Below are 21,249 nucleotides of genomic sequence, written 5' to 3'. Positions count from 1 at the left end.
TGTGCCTGCTGTATCATGTACTTGTATGAAAACGTATCCTGTTCTCTTTGTATTGCTTCCTTTGTGTGAAATCCCTGGTGTTCCTGCCATTCCCTCTGATTTCCTATCAAAAACTTACCACGCTAGGCATAACAGCCCAGCATGGTCAGTTCTCTAATTGGAAGAGAGCAGGCTGAGTTCTCAGCACAGCTAGTCTTGTCCCGACACCCTTTCCTGCACAGCTATTCACAGAGAAGGTCAGGGAACTGCTGTTTCTCCTTCCCCAGCTCTCAATGCAGCTCAGAATAGAAGAAATGTGATCACTTCTTAAAAAAAAAAAAATGAAAAAGGCAAACATTTTTGTGTATACATATGAATTTTATTTTAAACTGATCGGGTTGTTTTAAAAAGGTGAGAGTTCACATATACTTTAGCCACTTTACAACCACGCAATAGCCAAATGACGGCTACAGCGCAGTTCTCCAGTTCTAGGAGAGTGTCATATGACATCCTCCCAGAACGCGCACCCCCAGCGGCACGCACCCAGCACAGTCTGTGACCGCTGTGTCCTTTGGACACAGCTGATCACATAACATGGTAAAAGGCCAATCACAGCAGCCTTTTAACACGTGATCAGCTGTGCCCAATGACACAGTTGATCACAAAGTAAATACAGTTGCCAGATATCGGCAGTACTTTCCTCAAGCTGTGACATCCTGATCAAGCTACGTGACATCGTGGAGTAACGCGTAGAGCGCGGTGACGTACTTCCGGTTACACACTTCCGGCAGACGCCATCTTTGAACACCCAGCACCTTGCAGTACACCCACAGCACATGGGAGACCAGCTGTATGAGATTTGCTATACTGTGAGTGTTCTCTTTTGGCTTGTTTTCATCTGCTATATGGAATAAACGGCATTTCACTATGGAGGCTCTCTTTGTCTACCTCTCTATGGCATTGTGATTATCCCGGGGGTATTACCATCTGAGGGCATAAGTGACCTGGCAGAGGAGATCGAGTGGTACAACAGGATTATTATTACAGAGATCCCCAGTCTGGTGGAGCTAGATTACCTAAAGCATTGTGGCCCTTAGGTGTCGCATGGTTAAGGTGAGGAGGCACTTTAGCCACTTTTGGATTACGATATACAGGTGTGGCATGCAAACATCCATCATGTTTGGAGTGAAGAATTGAAGCACGGACATTGCGGTGTTTGTTTGCACATGATAGGTCTAGCACTTTATTGTGGATTTTACTTTTACCTATTATTCATACTCATACTGAGCACCTGTCACTTTCAGTTAGAGTGTGTAATGTTATTGTGTATTATTTCACTGTGCATATATTGTATTTTGGCACGATTTAGTCAGCAAACGCATGACCTGTTTTTCACTTTATTGTGGATTTTACTTTTAACCAATATTCACACTCATACTGAGCACTTTTCCACTTTCAGTTAGAGTGTGCAATGTTATTGTGTATTATGTTTACTGTGCATATATTTTGGCACTGTCAGCAAACGCATGACCTATTTTGCACTTTATTGTGGATTTTACTTTTAATCAATATTCATACTCATACTGAGCACTTTTTACTTTCAGTTAGAGTGTGCAATGTTGTTGTGTATTATGTTTGCTGACTAGATCGTGCCAAAATACAATATATGCACAGTAAACGCATGACCCGTTTTGCACTTTCAGCACTTGGCACTTTTAGATTTGTTTGGGGGATTATATAGAACTAGTTATCAATACCTTTCAATACAGTGTGGTCACTTTACATGTATTTTTATATCATTGTACTCATTTAGTTTTTCATGTGAAGCGCTTCACCAATATTGTTTTTTATGTCATACATCCAGTGGTATTGGGAATAGGTGGTAGCAGCTTGCATATATTTGGGGTTGTGTTTGTTCATACCAGTGGAGCACAAGGGGATTATTTTTATATTTAGCGTGAGGAAAAGTACTGCCGATAACCGGCAAGTGTCACAGAAGACATTTGCACTGATAATCAGTGTAGCCCCAATAGTGCCTATCAGTCCTGCCCATCAGTGCCATCAGTCAGTGCCTTTCAGTGCTGCCTATAAGTGCTCATCATTGCTACCCATCAGTGAAACCTATCAGTGCCCATTAGTGCTGCCTATCAGTGCCCATTAGTGAAGGAGAAAAATTACCTGTTTGCAAAATTTTATAATAGAAAAAAGAAAACTTTATTTTTTTTCAAAAGGTTTTTTCTTTTTCATTTATAGTGCAAAAAATTAAAAACCCGGTGCCCAGTTTAAATACCACCAAAAGAAAGCTCTATTTGTGTGAAAAAAAAATATAAAAATTTCATATGGATACAGTGTTGCATGACTGTGCAATGGTCATTCAAACTGCAACAGTGCTGAAAGTTGAAAATTGGCCTGGGCAGGATGGGGCTGAAAGTGCCCAGTAGGCAAGTGGCTAAAATTGTTTTCTAAACTAATATAAAATGTTTCTTTCACTGGTGCATGGAGGTATGCCACTTAAAGATGTACGAGCCTTAGCCATTACCTTTGCAAGCTTCTGCCTGGAGGGTGTACATGTTTGGATGTTCTGTATTGGTAATTGCAGTAGACAGAACTGAAGAAACACGCTCCTTCCCTTCCCTGGTTACTGTGCCTTATTAATGGATATTAATTGGTCAGTTGGTTATATGCCGTGTTTCTGATATAGGTTGTGTCTTGAAGGCTGAGCTAATTTTGTTTTACTATTCAAGTTGTATGCATGTTATAGAAATCATTAAAGGAGAAGTACAGCCAAAGCTATTTGTCAGTCACCGCTGTCTGCTCTGCGCCAGTTACCACTCTACTCAGAGAGACTGAGAATTCAGTGGTCAGCAGCCAGTGGGAGGTAGATACAGCATTCATCTAGGTAAGAAGGATTCAAAAAAAAAAAAAAAAAAAAAAAAGGAGAAATACCATACTTCTCTTTTAATACGCAAATTAAATAAATTCAGCAAATACAGTGCTGCAGCCAATTTATTGCCAACACGACTGTGTTCAGAGTCATAACTCACTAATCTAAAATAACTGAAGTTTGGTGCTTGTTACAGTTCCATGTATTTCAGTCTGAAATGGGGAAAATAGCTAGGAAACATGAAGATGCATTGTATCCGTAATGCTGTCAATGTGTTTAATCTTCAGCCAAGTGATTGAACAACTGTCACATCCTATCGTAACAGCCCTGCATCCATGACAGACAGCCCTATGTACTACTGTGTGCTAAGAATACAACTGTAGCTGAAAGGAAACGCACTTCTTACCACTTGTCATCCGCAGCTGTTCCCTGGCTGCTTCATTCTTCCATTTGTCCCAAAATACAAATCGTAGAACACTTCTGCTAGTGGTCTGATGACCAGAATTTCTACAGCAAACAAAGGCTGTCTATTCTGTGCTCACATTGAACGTCTAGAAATAGGCACATGTATGTGCATGCTCACATCGGTTGGTGTAACCAGAGATTTTATGAAACGTTCATTGTTTGCATGCCAGCACTATTCTTGGCATGAACAACAGTATATAGGATGCTATACATTCCTGCATCATTGTCCTCCTCTAAGTGGGATGATGTATGATGCTTAAAGTATTACATTAAAATAAAAAAAATAAAAATATTTAAAAAGACTCCAAGAGAAAATGTCAGCGTAAACCATATTTCCGGTAAAATCAAGGTTTTCAGTGTAGAATAAGCAGTTTATTTTGTGTCTGTACACTTCCTGTGTTGAAATATGGTGCACTCCAGCATTGCAATTCTCCAAAAGTACAGCTACAGCGTAATGTGAATGTCATGACTTTGATAAGACCCCTGTATGTACGGTTTACCAGTACATCAATGTTAGTGAGTGAAGCTCAGCACTAAAAAGGTCACCATCTCATAAGACAGTGAATTCAGCCTAACAAAGTGTTCATCTTTTACAGTGTTTTGTGGAACTACGGTAATTTAGGCACAACGTCTGCTTTTAAGGACTACCTTTCCTTTTTTCTAAAGTACAAGGTTCACTTTTTAAATGTAAAAAACCACCTGTACAAGGAAAAATCGTTAGACAATATACCTATCTTTTCCCGGATTTCCACCAGCAGCACCTAGGTGAGGATTACATTTTTCATTCAGCAAGATCAGGGAATTGTAGAGTAGCTTAAATAGTGCTGGAAAAATCTAAACACTAAACTGCAGCATTTTCTCAAGACTTAAGCAGCCCATAGATTAGTCCGCTCTTTTGTTCAATCAGTTGGCTGAATGCAAAAAAACTGACTTGATTCCCCCATCTACACATTTGAGGTGGATGAGGGAATCCTCCTGGCTGAGCTATTATATTCTGACAGCCAGAAGACTTTCCCCCGTTGTCAGAATACACTGGATCAGCGCTGCTGGCTATAATCTGCGGAGCTGATCTAGCAGAAAAATACAGACTGTATAGAAGGTGATCTACTGACTGACTTATATACAACCAAACAGCTTGCTCAAGCATGGAACAAAATTCAAATTGATCGAATGGTTCGACTTTTGATTCATATATGGCCAGTTAAACGTCCTCACTATTTTCTGGGATCTTGTAGGCAGGATGATGATGATCATGCACCATGGAAGCCAGAAGAAAGTGGAGTTAATTTTTTTCAAATGATAATTATAGTGTTTCAGCAAGGAGACAAGATGGGCAGCGGGGTCATATATAGTAGGCAACCTTAAAGAGGTGGAGATCTACTTACTCACACCTCATTTAAACCTCTAATTACCATATTACCGTGTCGCAATTGTGTGCATTGGGTTTAAAGCAGGTGGTGAGGAGGCAACATATCGCCTACTTACCACTTGTCAAACACTCTTGGATCACTTTTCAGAGGAGCAGCAGTGCCCGCCGAACTTGTGGATGAGCCCTTAGTTGCATGCAGCAGCGGCACCCTTAGGGCTCGTTCACACATACAGTTGAGGAGTGGTAAAACCCATTTGGGATCACTCTGCAAGGGACAGGAGCCAGCACTACAGAGGAGGCATCGGCTTATGCGGCTCTAGCTCCCTACTGGGATTCCAACTTTACCAGTAGTCCCTGCATTGCATTCTGTTTGGTGCGCTGGGATGGTGGGTTATCAAGCCCAGACCATGATCTACCAGTCACTTGGCTGCGATCTACTAGTAGATTGGGATGTACAGGTTGCGGACCCCGTAGTAGACCTAGCATGGAGTGCAATGTCTTATTTAAAGATGGAAATGCCCATCTGCTTTAAAGTGCCCATCACACATTATTGTTCATCATGCTGAACAGCAGGGATTACTGTACTTGTATATGGTGGAATTAAACACTAAAGCTGGCCAAACAAGCACTTTAAAATCAGTAAATCAAAAGGAGATTGTACACAAATTGTCAGATTATAGTGTGAACGACTACCTAAACAATCCATCAGGAAGACTCTCACTGTATAGTTTATGGTAAATATATAAAAGATTGAAATTAAATTGTGATGAATCAGTTTTACAGAAACTTTTACCAAGGTCTATAAGTTACAAGAGCCTTCAAATTTGTATGAAATCAGGTAGCCTCTCACACGACATGGATAACAGTACATCTTACTGATCTCGCACATGAAATCTCCTGAAATGACTGGTAAGGGCCCAGCACAAATCTTTTACTTTGTGGACTGAGGCCCACTTACCTCTCCAGGTCTGCTTTCAGTGTAGGCATTATTTCTTAGGGTGCCCATAGACATAAGGCATGCAGCCAGTTTCCGATCTCACGCAGGGAAGTAATATCCCCAAGCCTTGCAGAGCACTCCATCAACTTGCAAGGTCACTTATGTTAACATAACAAATTCAGGTCAATGAAGAGGAGAGGGGGGAGGCAGGGACTGCCGATGCTACATAACTCATAGCGGGAACAGCAGCAATCAGGGCAAGTTTTCTAGCTGGTCTGAACACGTGCAAACACAGAATAACTGGCCAGCAGGATCACAGAGAACGTAAAGACAGAAGGAAGTCGCCCAATCCAGTTATAAAATGTCATGTCTATGGGTTCAGCTTCTATTTAGCTACAGACACTGCATAAAAGCAGCATGTACTGTATAACATCTAATGACTTTATTTGGAATACTTGTTATATTATTAGGCATGTTTGTAAAGCAGTGTAAAGTTCAATATAGCAGAGCACCAGCAGAGAAGGTAGCCGCACTTTGCGTCAGTCTCATCTTAGCAGAGACAAGGATCAGCTAAATGCATACCATTCCCCAAAACCATAGACCAGGGCAGTGCACTGCTACCAGAGAACTAATATTGACGCACATCCCACATGTATGCAGTCAAAGCCAGGAGTTTTGTTTTGGCTGGGTTGGAAAAAAAGTTATGCGAGCATCAGCCATAAAAAGCAAAAAATTTTTTTTTTGCATTAAAAAGACACAAAATAGCCTCAAATGATCGCATTAGTTTCAATTGACACAGTACCATTGATTCATCACTATGGATGCAATAATATATTCAATCTTATCCCATGGCAGCACACCCATTTTTGAGGACAACAGATTTTCTTTTTTTTTGCAAATACCATGTATGATTTGTTTTACATATTTATGTGTGTGTTTTTTCTTTATTAGTGCCAAGGCTTTGAAGACTAGCCAAGAACCAAAGAAGCTTCCCAGGGATAAAACAGCAGCAACTGTTTTTAATCTGAGACACAAATAAGCTAAAAATTTTCAATATTCATGGCAATACTTCAACTTAATTCCGTTTGTAGGCTCTATGGGACCAGCCAGAGCTGGGATTTAAAGGGGACATTTGTGGACTTCCTAACTTAGAGAGCTTAAAAAAGTAGGCTGTTCAAGTCAAGAAGGTAGGTAACAATTCACTAAGAAGCTTTTAAACATCTTCACTAAAGCAATATAAAAGTTATTCTAATTGGACTCCGCAACGCACTGGACTCCGCAACGCACTGGACTCCGCAACGCACTGGACTCCGCAACGCACTGGACTCCGCAACGCACTGGACTCCGCAACGCACTGGACTCCGCAACGCACTGGACTCCGCAACGCACTGGACTCCGCAACGCACTGGACTCCGCAACGCACTGGACTCCGCAACGCACTGGACTCCGCAACGCACTGGACTCCGCAACGCACTGGACTCCGCAACGCACTGGACTCCGCAACGCACTGGACTCCGCAACGCACTGGACTCCGCAACGCACTGGACTCCGCAACGCACTGGACTCCGCAACGCACTGTAACCCACTGGACACCAAAATGCATTCTACACTGACACCGTAATGCACTGTACCTGGTGTGCTCATCTCCTCTCCTTTTGCTCCTCTGGCTGCAGCAGATGAAATCATGGGCTTCCAGACTGCCACTCGCTGGGTCCCAGCTATTTACCGGTCTGTTTTTTTTTTTTCACGGCAGGCTGGATAGAAGGGCTTTGGTGGGCCGTATTCAGCCCGTGGGCCGTAGTTTGAGGACCCCTGCCCTAGATGGTCAGAAACAGACCAATTGCCATATGTCAGATAATTTGAGCCAATTATGGCCACCATACGGAAATAATAATGTAAGACATCACAAGTAAACTAAATGTCAAAACACTTTATTTGCACTGAATAAAATATTGGAGTGAAATCACTGCAAAGTCTGTGGGAGCTATGGGTTCCTGAAAGCTGATGGGATTCCCCTCCCTTTTCACTTCTATTAGCAGGTTTCACTATGAAATGGCAGTCATAAAGCTGAACAAAATAGATCAAGCTGTCAACACTTAGCAAATACTCAGAGTAAGCCTGTTTAATAAGTTCATTCATAATTCAATAATGATTAGCAAAGTCAATATTGAATCCCAACACGCACAGAATAAAGCCTTCCAATTTATTAATCCCAGCCACCAAAGGGTTTTACAATCCAATGTCCATTCCACAATGATAAAGACAGACATACAGTACAGACGCATACTGTACACTAGGCCTAATTTTTACAGAAGCTGGCATCCAGAAGGAGACAATTTAAAAACTCCATGCACATAAGTGTCACTGGTGAGAACGGATATGACTACTCAAGAACCTGCTATGTTGACAAGGTCTAGCAATTCTGGTTAGATAGTCTCTCCACCTCTGCCTAACCATATGCATCTTAAGCTCCCTAGGTTTCTTGCCCTGGTCCTGAGCAACATACTTGGAAGTTCCCTTCAAACATTTTTTTTCCACCCCAGCATATTGTATATTTTTCCCCTTGATTCAGGGATGACACTACACATGAGTATCCTATCTTTTGGACCCCTTTTATTCTTATTATATTTAGAGAACATTGTTGCCATATTTCTCCACTGTGGTCCACACAGGCTTCAATACCCAGTATATTGCCGGTTGGGGTAACCTGGTTAGGGGGGAGTTCTTTAGTAAGGTCTATTGGTTAACGTAAAACTCAATAAAAAGAATTTTATAAAGAAAAGAAAAAAAAAAAAAAAAAAAAAAGAAGAACCTGCTCTGCTGTGTAAGGCTTATGCCATGGGAAATTCGGCAGCTAACATCAAATCACAAGCGGCAGGATCTCTATAAATGCTGCCTGTGTGCCCCTATGGAATCATACCTTCTGTCGACAGATGAAGTGATGTCGCTCTTTCGTTGGCCCAAATGCTGGTCACTCTCGATTGTACCTAAGGCAGCAAGATGTTGCTCCAGTTGCTAGCAGAGGGAGCCATCAGGCAGTCTCAAAGCGGCACTATACTTACCTTGGATCTGGCAATATGGTGTCCCAGAGATCCCCACCCAGCCATTGACATCTTTGGGTGGCTGGCTCTTGGGTTTCAATAGCTGGCAATTTTCATTGGCTTGGTGGGGATGATGTCACTTCCGCACATGCCTGGCAGTTTACTCAGATTTGGCATTGCCAAATTGGTAGAGTGGGGGGAAAGACAGGCAGGTAAGTAACTTTAATGTAGGAGAGATAGCATGTCTCTTCTGCATTAAAATTCTTGCCTGCTCACCCTTTTATATTTTTGCCTAAAGTTCCACTTTAAGCTGGCCATGCACTAGTAGATTTTCATACAAAAAGTATATTGTACATTGAAAGTACTTCAAAATATCATTTGTTTTTAACATTCGATTTTGGCATTAAAGTGGTTGTAAACCCTTACATATACACAGTGAAGTGACTCTTCTCTACATCCACAGAAAGTGCTTAATTTATAAAGCTTGTCTGAGAGGACAGAAAATAGGCAGCAGAGAGACGAAATTACACACTGCAGAGCTCAGTGAGGAGAGCCGATTGGAGGGAAGAGACCCCCCCCCCCAGGTTCACACAAATCACAGGAACAGAACTGAGGCTGTTGATCTTATTTTAGATTTTCTATTTACAATATCAGAATATAAAAAAGAAAATCACTGTTGGTATAAATAAAAAGCTAAAAGTCCTCCCTTCCGCCATGTACAATATAAATATATTCACACCTAGGCCGTGCACAGGCTTATAATCCAATGCATACAGTATAAAATGATACATATTCAAACTTAGACAAACAGCTCAGCCCTTCATATGTAATGTACAATGGAGCCAAGCCTCTGGCTGAGAAGGCTTCAAGTGATGTTATCAGGAACATAGAATCAAATGAGCTATTTAATAACACCTTAATAACAACAATCTCCTCTTTATATCTGTACACAGATGCAGACTTTGCCTCCACGCATATTACACATATTATTTCTGATTGTCTGAACATGTAGAGTTTACATGAATCCACGTCATTGTGTTCCTGCCATCACAGGTTCAGTTTACCGTGAGAAAGCCCACTACGAAAACAATGCTAGCTATGCCCCTATAAATGTCCGCTGTTTTCGTAGCGGAAGGTCGAAGAGTCCACCAGCATGTCAGATGTCTGTCATCAGGAAGTGATGCCAGGTACAGATTTGATGAAAAATATGCCAACTATTTTCTGGAGATGCCTTCCACAGATAGGCGATGGAGAAAAACCTTTTCTCAGTACCTTTTAGCTTTTCACACTAATAGGAAAATATATTTGTATGATAGGTTCAAACAAATATATAAACAGGTATTGTAGCATTCTTCAGTAACCCCACCAACAAGTAAAGAGTTATCACCGCAAAAGGTGGCCAACATACACCGTATGTATAAATTCTATTCCGAACCATCACGACACATACCAGAATAACTTTTTTTTTTTTCTTTAAACTCTTGAAGAATATGTAAACACTAAATCTGTTTTCAGTATGTTTTGTTTGATGCCTCACTATACACAGTTTTATAAAACAAATAGTATTTGTAAATCTGTTCCAAATTTTTGTACCTGGAGATCCTGCCAGTAACTGCACCTCCTGTTGTAGGCTGACAATGCTAAGGCACTGCCTTGCAATAAGCAAGTTGTCAGTCTGCCATGAGTCCTAGATGTTGGGTATGCCTTCTTCAGACCTGATAGGCAGCCAAATGGCCAACAAAAGGAGCATACACAGCAGGCTGACAGCACAGCTGCTAATTGCATGGCTTGGTGCTGTAAACTTGCAACAGGAAGAAGAGCTGTTACTGGAAGGATCTCTAGGTGAGAAACTTTGCAACAGATTAAGAAAAATTATTTACCTGATGCTGAACTCCAAGCTGGAGACAAAAACGCCCCATGCAGTGGGTCCCCTTACTCACTGCAAGGGTTAAATTGGTTCTCAAGGCAGAAGTTTTACCTTAATACATTGTATGCATTAGGGGGAAAAACCTTCTGGGTGATGCTCTTCCCTCAGCCCCCTTATACTTACTTGAACCCTATCTCGATCCAGCGCTCATGGCTCATCAGGGTCTTGCTCTCCTCATTTGCTCGCACAACAGCAGGCGACATTGGCAATCACGGTGAGCCAATGAGGACAGAGCAGGGGCGGAGCTGAGCCACACTGTGTGCGAATGGACAATGTCCAGTCACTGGAGCACGGCTGGGGAGCTAGACTGCTCGAGTGCCCCCATAGCAAGAGGCTTGCTATTGGGGCACTTGGCAGGGAGAAAGAACCACGAGAGCCTGCGGGGGACCCGAAAAGTAGAGGATCAGGTGTGCTCTGTGCAAAACCATTGCACGGAGCAGTTAGGTTTAATGTGTTTGTTGTGGTTTTGTTTTTTTAATTATAACATTTAGAAATCCTAGTTTCGTCTAAGGGATGATAGATAAGGTGGGTTACTTATGCTGTTTGAGGTTTCCAGCTTTAGGCAGGCCCAAGGCATCCTCACTTACAAGGCAGGACCACTGGGCTTGCTTTGTTGTTTATGACAACGCAGAACAGCGACTGGTTGAGCAGTGATGAGCAGCTTTGGTTGACCAGTCATGCAGCATGGAGGCCAATGGGAGCAAGAGATAAGGTATGCATTTCACCTTATTCCAATCCCCCTAGAAAACCCTCACTGTGCAAAGGGGGACCCATTGTAAGAGTAACGTTTCTCTATCCCAGACTTCAGCTTTAGGAAAACTGCAAACAGTGCGATAAGATACCAAACATAATGAGGTATAGATTTTGGTTTATACATAAGTTTAACAGTCCAACTGTTCTGATTGACTATGAGATTTTCATATCCTGGCAGCTCCCAGTAGTACATAGGCACAGCCTTATCCCCTACCCCCAGTACTGGATATATAATGAAGGGATTGTTCCTTTTACTTTGAGAAGGGAAGATGGTATGAACAGTCACAGTGATTTCCAAGTTTGCTCCAAGATTTCTGTGACTCACGTCAATGTTGGCACTGCGTCCTCCACCCAACCCTGCTAGGAGTAGTGATGTCTGAATTATTTACATTTCTATTAAAACTGGGCTGGTCATCCATTACAATGCAGATATACTGGCACCAACTTCACGAAGGGTCAACAGCAGTAAATGGACTTGTATACTTTTCAGTTTTCATATTAGTTTTGGATACAATGAAGAGACTATGCAAGAACCGCTCAGGTTTTTATGGTTAATAAAACCAGAAAATATCTTTTATACAAGTACCTTGAAGGCCGATTCACATCATGAATTCATATGCAATCCAGGTGCAGTGCGATTTCAGCCCATTCATTTGAATGGGTTCAAATCGGGCTGGATGGCACCAAAAATAGTGCATGCACTAATTTAAAAAAAAACAAAAAAAAAAAACAACGTACAGCAACCAGATTGCACGGTACTACTATACCATGCGATCCTGTTCAGGCAAATGCACTGCATTTACAACCTGCATTTGGGATGTCATGAAGTTAATGCCGAGTTCTGGTGTGAACAGGTCCTGATGGTTACTGTAAGACACTAAAACATTTTAATACTTCATTCAACATATCTAAAATACAATATCGCCACAGACATTTAGATGCAACAAAGGTTTTCTGTCGATGTTGTATTTTAGATCATTTGAATACAGTATACATTTTACCTATTAAATACTGGACTATAGTCATCAAGCCATTTGTTAAAAAAAAAAAAAAAAAAAGTTTAGTTACATATTAGGTGTCCCTTGATTGTCATTTCTTTATAGGTTATAAATTGGTTTAATAAATTGGGATACGCGATCCAAATAAAACATTTAACACTCTTTAGATTTTATTGCTCCCTGCATTCTGCTGGGGGAGGTTGTCTTTACTTCCTTTCCTAATAACATCTCCTCAGGCTGGAAACATACAGGAACAACAACAGAAGTTCTAATCTCCCAGTCCAAAAAAGAAGGGGGATCCTGTACAGCTTTCTCCACATTAAAGATATTCTGCTCACTTCCTGTACCAGTGACAACACAGTGTGGAAGATCTCTCCATCAGACAAACCACTTCTAAAACAGGATACACCAGGAAAAAATTGAAAAATAGCAAACAAATAAAAAAAAAAAAAAAAAAAAAAAAAAAAGCATATGGTAGATTCTAGAAACCCATTTTCAGTTTGCAAAAAATTAAACAAATACAACGGAGTCTCACATAGTTAAGATAGATAGGTATTTTGAATGCTTTACCCCAAAAATTTTATTTCCCCACTGCAACCTTCACCACCCCCCATGCTTTTTAACAAAGACTTTTAAGGGTCTGTACATGGCTTTTTTTTGTAAACTCACAAGAATGGTGTCCTCCATGGATATCCCCATCACTTTTCTCAGGAGCCGGCCACAGCATGGACACAGGCTGTAGCTTAAAGGGTATGTAAGGACAAAGTTTTTATTTTATAGAGTAAAAGTAGTGTTGAAAGCCTTTTGGGTTTTTATTGCTGTCTGCAACCCCACTAGAGAGATTCACCTTCTCCATTTGCCCTGGAACAAGAGGTGAGGAGCAATCTAACAGGAAACACCTGTTTTGGTGACAACTATCTTAGAGGGCATTTCCTCCTACTTTGCAGAGATTTCCTCTCACTTATTATTTCTATGTGACAGGAATTGCAGGAAAGTCCTAACCATTTCATACAATATGCCTGCTGTGACCAAAAGCGGGGGCCACCTTACAGTGTATGGTGCATTCAGTTTGAACCTTGCCCCAAAAATTCTCCTTTGTTAGTTTTCACACAAGTTACCATAGCTGATGGCAGTGGGATTAGACCAATTGTTGTCATCAGCAGGATAACAAACCATATTGTTCCTATGAGTGTGCTAACACAATCCACTGAAATAAAATAAATCCCCAATCTGGTTGATGTCTGTGTGAAGGAATATATTCAATGTTTGTACAGGTTTTCAGGGGTTACTTACCTAGGAAACCAGTGGCAGCTTCAACCCATTAATGGCCAACAGAAACTGAAATAACAGTTTGGGTTAAATTAAACATTTTCACTGTATTGTTTACAGGTTACCATTGCTACAAGCCCTATAAAATGGTGGTTAACCAGTAAAAAACACATTAAACAACTTAGATAAAAAGGTTTGTAAAGCCATTTGCACATCATTAGCAATTTGGTAGGCTTTGAAAGACTTGTTCCACTAGTTCTGAGCTTGCTTTACCTAGCAACCAAAACTGAAACATAGAACATGAATACATTACATTTACAAGCTAAATTACTAGTCCAAACTACTACAATCCTGTAAGCACTACAACCAAATAATTCGACTGCCATACAATTTGGTAGCAGTATAGTATTCTAAAGCCATTTTACACATTTAAATAAATTTTAAGGTGAACACCTATTAATTTAAACTGCAGCAGTATATCCAGAGGCATTCATAGTGAAAAATGATACATTAACAGCCAATATTTCATTTTGTTTAGCCACAATCACAAAAAAGCCAGCCACATGAAGTTCGGCCAGTTCAGCAGCGCCACACGCCCATTTATCACACACTTAAGATTTTCTTTCTTTAATCGGAATATATTTGGGTACTTTCGATTACTTTCTTATCGATCATGAGTCACACATTCTTCTGTTTACATATGAGCTTTAATGACAGTCTGCGGTTAAGTTAAAAGACGTTAGCTTAAATGAAGTTTTTGGATGTGCCACAACTTAAGGATACTTGCAGACCATATGTTTCCCATAAGGACATCAACCCCTAATCAGCTGAAAGAACTATATGACAAGAGCAGCAAGATGGCTGAGGCAGGCACCAGGAAGAAGGTGGCAATTATGGGGCACCCACTGAACCCATTGTCTTTAATTCATTTAACAGGTTAGTTCATAATTACATCGATTAACAAATTGTGTATAAAGAACAAAGCTCACACATTGGCCTATAATCAAAGTCACATATATTAAAGCTTGAGGTGACCTAAAATCACAGTCCCAGATTTCAAATCTTGGGGTAGCTACTTAAAGAGTGCATTTAGCTGCAATCAAACAGCAAGCATAAACAGTATAGCGGTACTGAACAGAAACAGGGAATCCATTGAATATTTTCACTTAAATAAGACCTTGTATTTCGCTGCTGCACATTTATAAAAAAAAAAAAATTTGCTTTAATTCAATAAAGGGTTGTTCAGAATCAACCCCTTTGTATAGATCTACATTAGCAAATCCAGAAACCTCAATCAGTATAAATACATTAAAACTATTAAAAGCTTACAAATGTACAGAAATAAGTTATGAGTAATCAAATGTGACACAAGCCTGCCACAATGGCCCAAAAGATTGCCTACCATGCTGAAAAATGTCTTTAACCAATTAAACATCTTTTGAACATTGTCAACTAGTAGGTGAAAAGTCCTCCCTTCGGTAAGCATTTGTAATGGGCAGGGGGTAGCAGTTCCCTGGCTCTTGCCTAGGTGAAAGTGAATTCTTTAAAGCAGAAGTAAAGTTGCATTTTTTAAATGGGAAGTTTTGCTGTTGCACTAAATACTCATCTTAATATATAATAGTTTTGTTTGCTATTTTATTTATTGGGCATGGGAGTGCCCAGTAGGCCCTGTGTTGTAATTTACGTCTATAAAAGAGAAGTTTAAAAAAAAAAATATAAGTATAACTTTATCACATTTTGTAAAAATAGCTGACATGTGAGGTGTTTATGACAGAGGAGACCCCATCAGTCACTTCTGGAATAATTGGTTCCCCTGTACGTCTGCTATAATATAGACTAAGCCGCGTATGTGCAGCATAGCATCCATTTACAGCACCATTTTATGCTGTGATGTGAGTCCCGTGCACGTGCGTGGGAGTAACGCCATTGCAGACCAGACATTCGAGTGGTCGAACTGACAAAACCCAGAAGAAAGACCAGGAAAAGATATAAAACCCCCAGTATCAGCAGGAGAACTGAAAGTGTAGCTTTGCAGGGCATCATTTGACAGATAAGTTTGCCATAATGTGCTAATATGCTGTGTGTACTAACACTATGGCATAAGTTCAATTATGCTTTAAGGTTTGTACACACCCAACAGCATTTCTGTGCATTCCCCTAAGTGCGATTTGGCAGTCCATTCATTTGAATGGGCTGCAAATCGCACTGCAATGCTCAAAAAGTAGTGCATGGTCTTGAAAAACATGCTGCACCAAATTGCATGTTACTGCGGTGCCTTGAGATCTGGTGTCCACAAATGCACTTTGTTTGTGATCTGTGTTTGGGGTGCCACTAACAATGTAGGCACCCACAGCAGAGCACAAAGGCAGTGCATTTTTGAACGCAGTGCAGAAAAGCCCATGGTACGTGCCTTTCCAACATTGTTGTGGTGTGAACAGGCCCACAGTCGGAGAATCCTGAGAGAATGGAGCAGATCAATTTCCACAACTATGCGCTTCTGCTGAAGAATCCTCTTGCAAATATTGGTACCCGAGCTTTCCCAGGATCCTGTGGTGAGGCTAGGTTGAAAGACCAGGTTTAAACTGAGTTTTTAAAAGTTCTAACATAATTTGGAGATAATTTAGCTCTGTAAAAAGACTGCCAGGTATGTGCGATTATTCTATTTTATACAAGTTAAGCGATTTTCAGTAAGTTATGCAGAATTCCTTCTAGCAATAGCTGGCCAAATTCCAGGACAAACAAATCTTTCAGCTCCATGGTCAAGCTTTCTCTCTTGGTCATCACTGGGGACATTTGTGGTCCTTCCGACAGTTATGTTACTATCAGTACAGCTCTCATAATGCAAGTCCCACCAATGTAATAAAGTAGGGGATACCATCAGGCAGTCAGACAACGGGTGAACATTAGTCCAGAGTCAGGACATCGTGAAGGAGAAATAAGGATGACAGGCTCTGATGCTTGTACTTCTGATGCAAGAAAGAGCACCTAAAGACATAGGAGTTTCTGAGCTGCTTTGGGGTACCATTCAATGAATAAGAGTGTGATATTGGGGAGCTTGGGAAGGTAAGTGGATCTTGAAAACAGTATTTACCGGACTCTCCAGTCAGTTAGATACAAGTCTCCTGTGATCTATCTCCATGACCTGCAATCAGCCATCACCCATCTGTGGAGAGATCCATAAGCTGGCCGCAGTTTTTAGTGATAGTTTGTATTTGCATTTGCAGTCAGCAAATCCTAAACTTGATGGTGAATACTTATCACAATTCATTCCCCCTCCTCCATTTTTTAAAATGATAGCTTTCTGAGAATCTACTTGAATGAAAACGAGTAGATGTTTGGAATTGCAAAGATATCATTTTAATATGGTGGTAATGGATGACAATGGGTAAAATATACTTTGGTTTACAATTCAGCCACACGAATGTCTGGTTTATAGTTTACTAGGGTGTAAATGTCTATATTCCTTTCAGTGTTTACATATATGTCACAACTCATATTAAACTCTGATCTTAAATTGCGCAGGCAGTTTCGAAGACATTCAGGTTAATATGCCAACATAACAAAAACTTTTTTCAAAAAATGTACTACTATCAGGACAATTTGTCCTTACTTCATGTCTTGCACCTTTCAGATGACTGAATAAATTGGTACAAATGTCAAATGTGTTTGCTTTGTTGTCACAGTACAGGCACTGATCACTACTGGACATACACAATTTTAGTTTAATTGCATATCAATTTTTCCTTTATTACCTTTCCTGTCATGACAGAAATACAAAGGCTGACCTGGCAGACCTTTCTTGTAAATGTTGTCCTGGTGAGACCTTGGCACACAAGCACAGTTGTAAGTAATTGCACTTTAGGTTCCCTGACTTGAAAAGTTGCAGCACCTCAAAAGTACAGACCCAACCAAGTAACTAGCCTATGGAGGCCAACAATGGCAGAATTCATAGTTTTTATGACAGGTATACATGCCATCATAGAAAATACAGCTGGACACCTTTTTGAATTCTTTGAAATCATACGACTTCACTTGACGTTGTGTGATTTCAAAGCCGCATGTCAGTGCGACTTCATGCACAGATGTTTATGAAAGTCGCACCTGAAATCACAAAAAATAGTGCAGGAACCTTTTTTTCAAATCCTTGAAGCACCGCAAAGTCGGAGTCACACCGATTTGAAACTGTAAAACTGCATGACAAGTTGCACTGGTTGAACTAGAGCTTAAGGTTCTAAACAAGGTCAAGTATCACCTGTAAAGTCTTTTTATTGCCCTAGGGCTCGTTTCCAGATGTGCTTAGGCACACACACACATTATATATGTACACATACACACACACACACACACACACACACACACACACACACACACACACACACTATATATGTACACATACACATGCTTTTTTAAGTATCCCATGCAGATTTATTAATCAGGTAATTACGTTCCTGTTTCCACTGCCCCCCACTTTCATGCCTAGTGAAATGCCAGAGCCATGTTTTCTGATTCATCAAGCATATATATCTGGTTTACGTCTGGATATGACATCATATATCGTGCACCGCTATCCCGGTAACGTCTAAGAATCCTGGAAACCATGAATCAGCCTTTAGATGCCTGAATAGCAATTGCGACTAATGGTGGACAGCCTTTTCATGGGACTTATCAGGGAGTTTGCTGCACATGCAAGGCCAAGCCGGGACACATTTTTGAGGAAGACTGTGTGGCTCTTTTTGGGGTGGGAAGCTGATGGGGATTGTTGGCTATTTAAAAAGGAAAGTACAGCCAACCTTAAGGCATCATGTACACGGCATTTTTGCACCCACTTTTAGGGGCGTCAGGCTTTTTTTTTTTACTGCTTGTAAAAGCTCCTCGTTATTTTATGTGTCCTTGCACACACAGGCTTTTAGAAGCTTTTAGTAGCAGGGGCATTTACATGCAGGAAAAAAAACCCCAGGGAGAGTGCTTCCAGGAGCAGCAGCATTTTGGCAGAAAAGAACCATTGATGCGTCTAAACGCGCTAGCGCTAGGCACGATTAGCGCTTGAACATTTATTATTCTAGCCAATGAAATGAATACCCAAGCACTGGAAACCTGTAAATGCACCTAAACGCTTGTAAAAGCATTAGGCTTCAAGTAAACGAGCAGCTCCTAAACCAGAGTTTAGGAGCTTGCTGTTGGCATTTTTTTGCCAAAACTCCTAAACACAACTCCATAAAAGCCTATGTGTACATGGACACAGAGTTTAGGAGCTGCCGCATTTAGGCGAGGTTAAACCTCCCTCTCCTGAATGCGGAAGAATTGCTTTCAGGAGAGGAACATTTTGACCACGAGAAAAACGCAAAACGCGGCAAAACCGCGTTTGCTTGTTTCCCATGGCCAACAGTCAGGGTAGGCTCGTGTATATGGAGCCTTAGACATTTTCAAGCTTCAGGCATTTTCTCAAAACGTTGCTGCCAAGAGGAGGAATGTTCCTGTGTGCATGAGGCCTTAATGTCTTCACATAAGACAGCGCACTAAAATTGTGTTGATTGGAATAAATAGTATTGAAAACATTTGTATTTGGTTATGCCCAATATTTTGCTTGCGCTAGAACGGTATCCACACTGGGGCGTTTCATCCTCGTTTTGTGTTTTGATGATTGTTGTCACTAGGACAAAAGTGACCTGTGCCAGTGAAAAGACAGGGCTCTCATTTTGAGGAGATTAATCCAATGAGGGACACAGATGGCAAAACCCCAAGACAGATTCTAATCTTTGCTCACGCTCAACGAAACTAGAAAAAAACATTTGTGCTGTGTTTTTATACATCAACTTGCACAATTTTAACTGTCTTAACTCTAACTAAAACATAATCACTTCAAAACACATACAGTGCCGATAAAACTTGTCACTTCCTTGGAAGGCTTCATGTTTTATTCTCCTAGAAAAATTATTCAGAGGATTTAATTTTGTTTGAACTAGAATAATATCTTTTTGTTGATAAGTTTAACAAAGTTAAAACAGATCTCTGCAAAGTGATTTAAAATAAATTACAAAGATAATGGGTTCTATGTGGCCTGATTTTGCTTCACAATTTTTCTCTGTGTATAGCTGCAAAAATGTTATTAAATTAATTTAACAAAAAAAAAAAAGCAGAAAATAACTAACTTACTACTGAAAGACCTGGTATATTTTTACATAGTTACATCGGTCCAGCTTGGACAAATGTACCCAAGTACAGTATATATTCCATACCTGACTGAAGCCCCTGGAAGCTGGAAATGACTGAATTATACACCTCTATGTTAGTGATCACCACTTGCTTTTAGGTTGGCTTCCATGTTGCATTCTGAACATAGGAGGTCTGCTGCACAGCACATGCCCAATTCACAAAAAGTAGCAGGGGTTCCCTGAAACCTGAAAAAAATATTTCAAGCATTCCTCCCCAGTTACTTAGAAGTTGCGCTTTGTAGATCATCCTTTCTCAACCATTTTAATAACTTAGTACTGTTAAAAAAAAAACAAAAAAAACACAAACACATTCAAAATCAGCAGGGGATCAAATACTTATTTCCTTCACTGCACATACATTGCAGCTTACAGGTCTTTGGTTGAAAAAGAAGTGATTGTAAAGCTTGTTTTTTTTCTATTAAAACAACATGTTACACTTACCTGCTCTGTGCATTGATTTTGCACAGAGCAGCCCAGTTCCCCCTTTTCTGGGGTGCCCCCCCCCCCAACCCCAGCACATGAAAACATTTGTATTTGGATTATGCCGAATATTTTGCTTGCGCTAGAACGGTGTCCACATGGTGAATGGTGTTCATCCTCATTTTGTGTTTTGATGATTGTTGTCACCAGTACAAAAGTGAACTTTTGCCATTTAAACCTAAAACCTCACCAAGTGCCCCCATAGCAATCTGCTAGCTCTTGGGGCACTCAGAGCCCTGCTCTGTGAGTCTGTAAGACACACAGAGCAGGGCTTGGTGCCCCCCGGCTCTGATTGACAGCAGCTAGACAAAAGGCTCCTTCTGTTGTATCTGAACCAATGAGGAGTGGGAGAGCCAAGACAATCTCTGCTCTCATGCACAGCATTGGACCAAGTTTGGGCTCAGGTATGAATTTAGGGGGGCTGTGGGGGAAGCTACTTGCAAAGGGTTTGCAAAAGATTTTTTCACCTTGCTGCATAGAATGCAGTAAGATGAAAAAAACTTGTGCTTTTAGAACCACATTACTGCAGTTAGCACAACTGAGAACATTTTTAGTAAATATCTGTTGATCTTATCACTTCCTATGAGCTGCACAGAAGAATATCTTCCTTCCTAGCTATCTTCTGTAGCCCATCAATGGCTCTGCCCCCATGTGATGGAGATGTGGGCATGCTTGTTGTCCATATCAGGAAAGCAGTCCAGGGTGACGGTCACGTCTCCTTCCACAGTGGAGGAGTGACATAGCCACTCAGTGACAGGAAGTGTGTTATCTGCAGGATTACCACACCAAGGACCAGTAAACTACAATATATTACATTTTGGCATTGGCTTTAGATACACGTTAAAATCAATCAATAGGAAGACTAAGATAGAAGGAAACCGCCAGGAAACAAACACTGAAAGGGTTAGATCTGATGGTCTATGCATACAACTGTT

At 40.7% G+C, this 21,249-nt stretch overlaps 1 protein-coding gene across 5 annotated transcripts in view; it reads right to left on the bottom strand.

The window, feature by feature from the left end:
- The window catches only part of TNFAIP8 (TNF alpha induced protein 8), a 128,679-nt gene that overhangs the window by 10,583 nt on the left and 96,847 nt on the right, over positions 1-21,249 (bottom strand). The window contains exon 1 of one of the 5 annotated variants that reach the window (XM_089673423.1): positions 3,270-3,342. The exons of the other annotated variants lie outside the window; for them this stretch is intronic. Coding sequence (XP_089529549.1) covers positions 3,270-3,279 — 10 coding nt within the window. The 5' untranslated portion in view covers positions 3,280-3,342. Of the gene's footprint in view, positions 1-3,269; positions 3,343-21,249 lie in introns of those variants that run through there. 5 annotated transcript variants of the gene reach the window in all.

Source organism: Staurois parvus, unplaced genomic scaffold, assembly GCF_062004578.1.
Source record: "Staurois parvus isolate SC_StPar_1 unplaced genomic scaffold, SC_StPar_1.0 ptg000004l, whole genome shotgun sequence".
Lineage (NCBI taxonomy): Eukaryota > Metazoa > Chordata > Amphibia > Anura > Ranidae > Staurois > Staurois parvus.
This window is presented reverse-complemented; position numbering and strand designations above follow the sequence as displayed.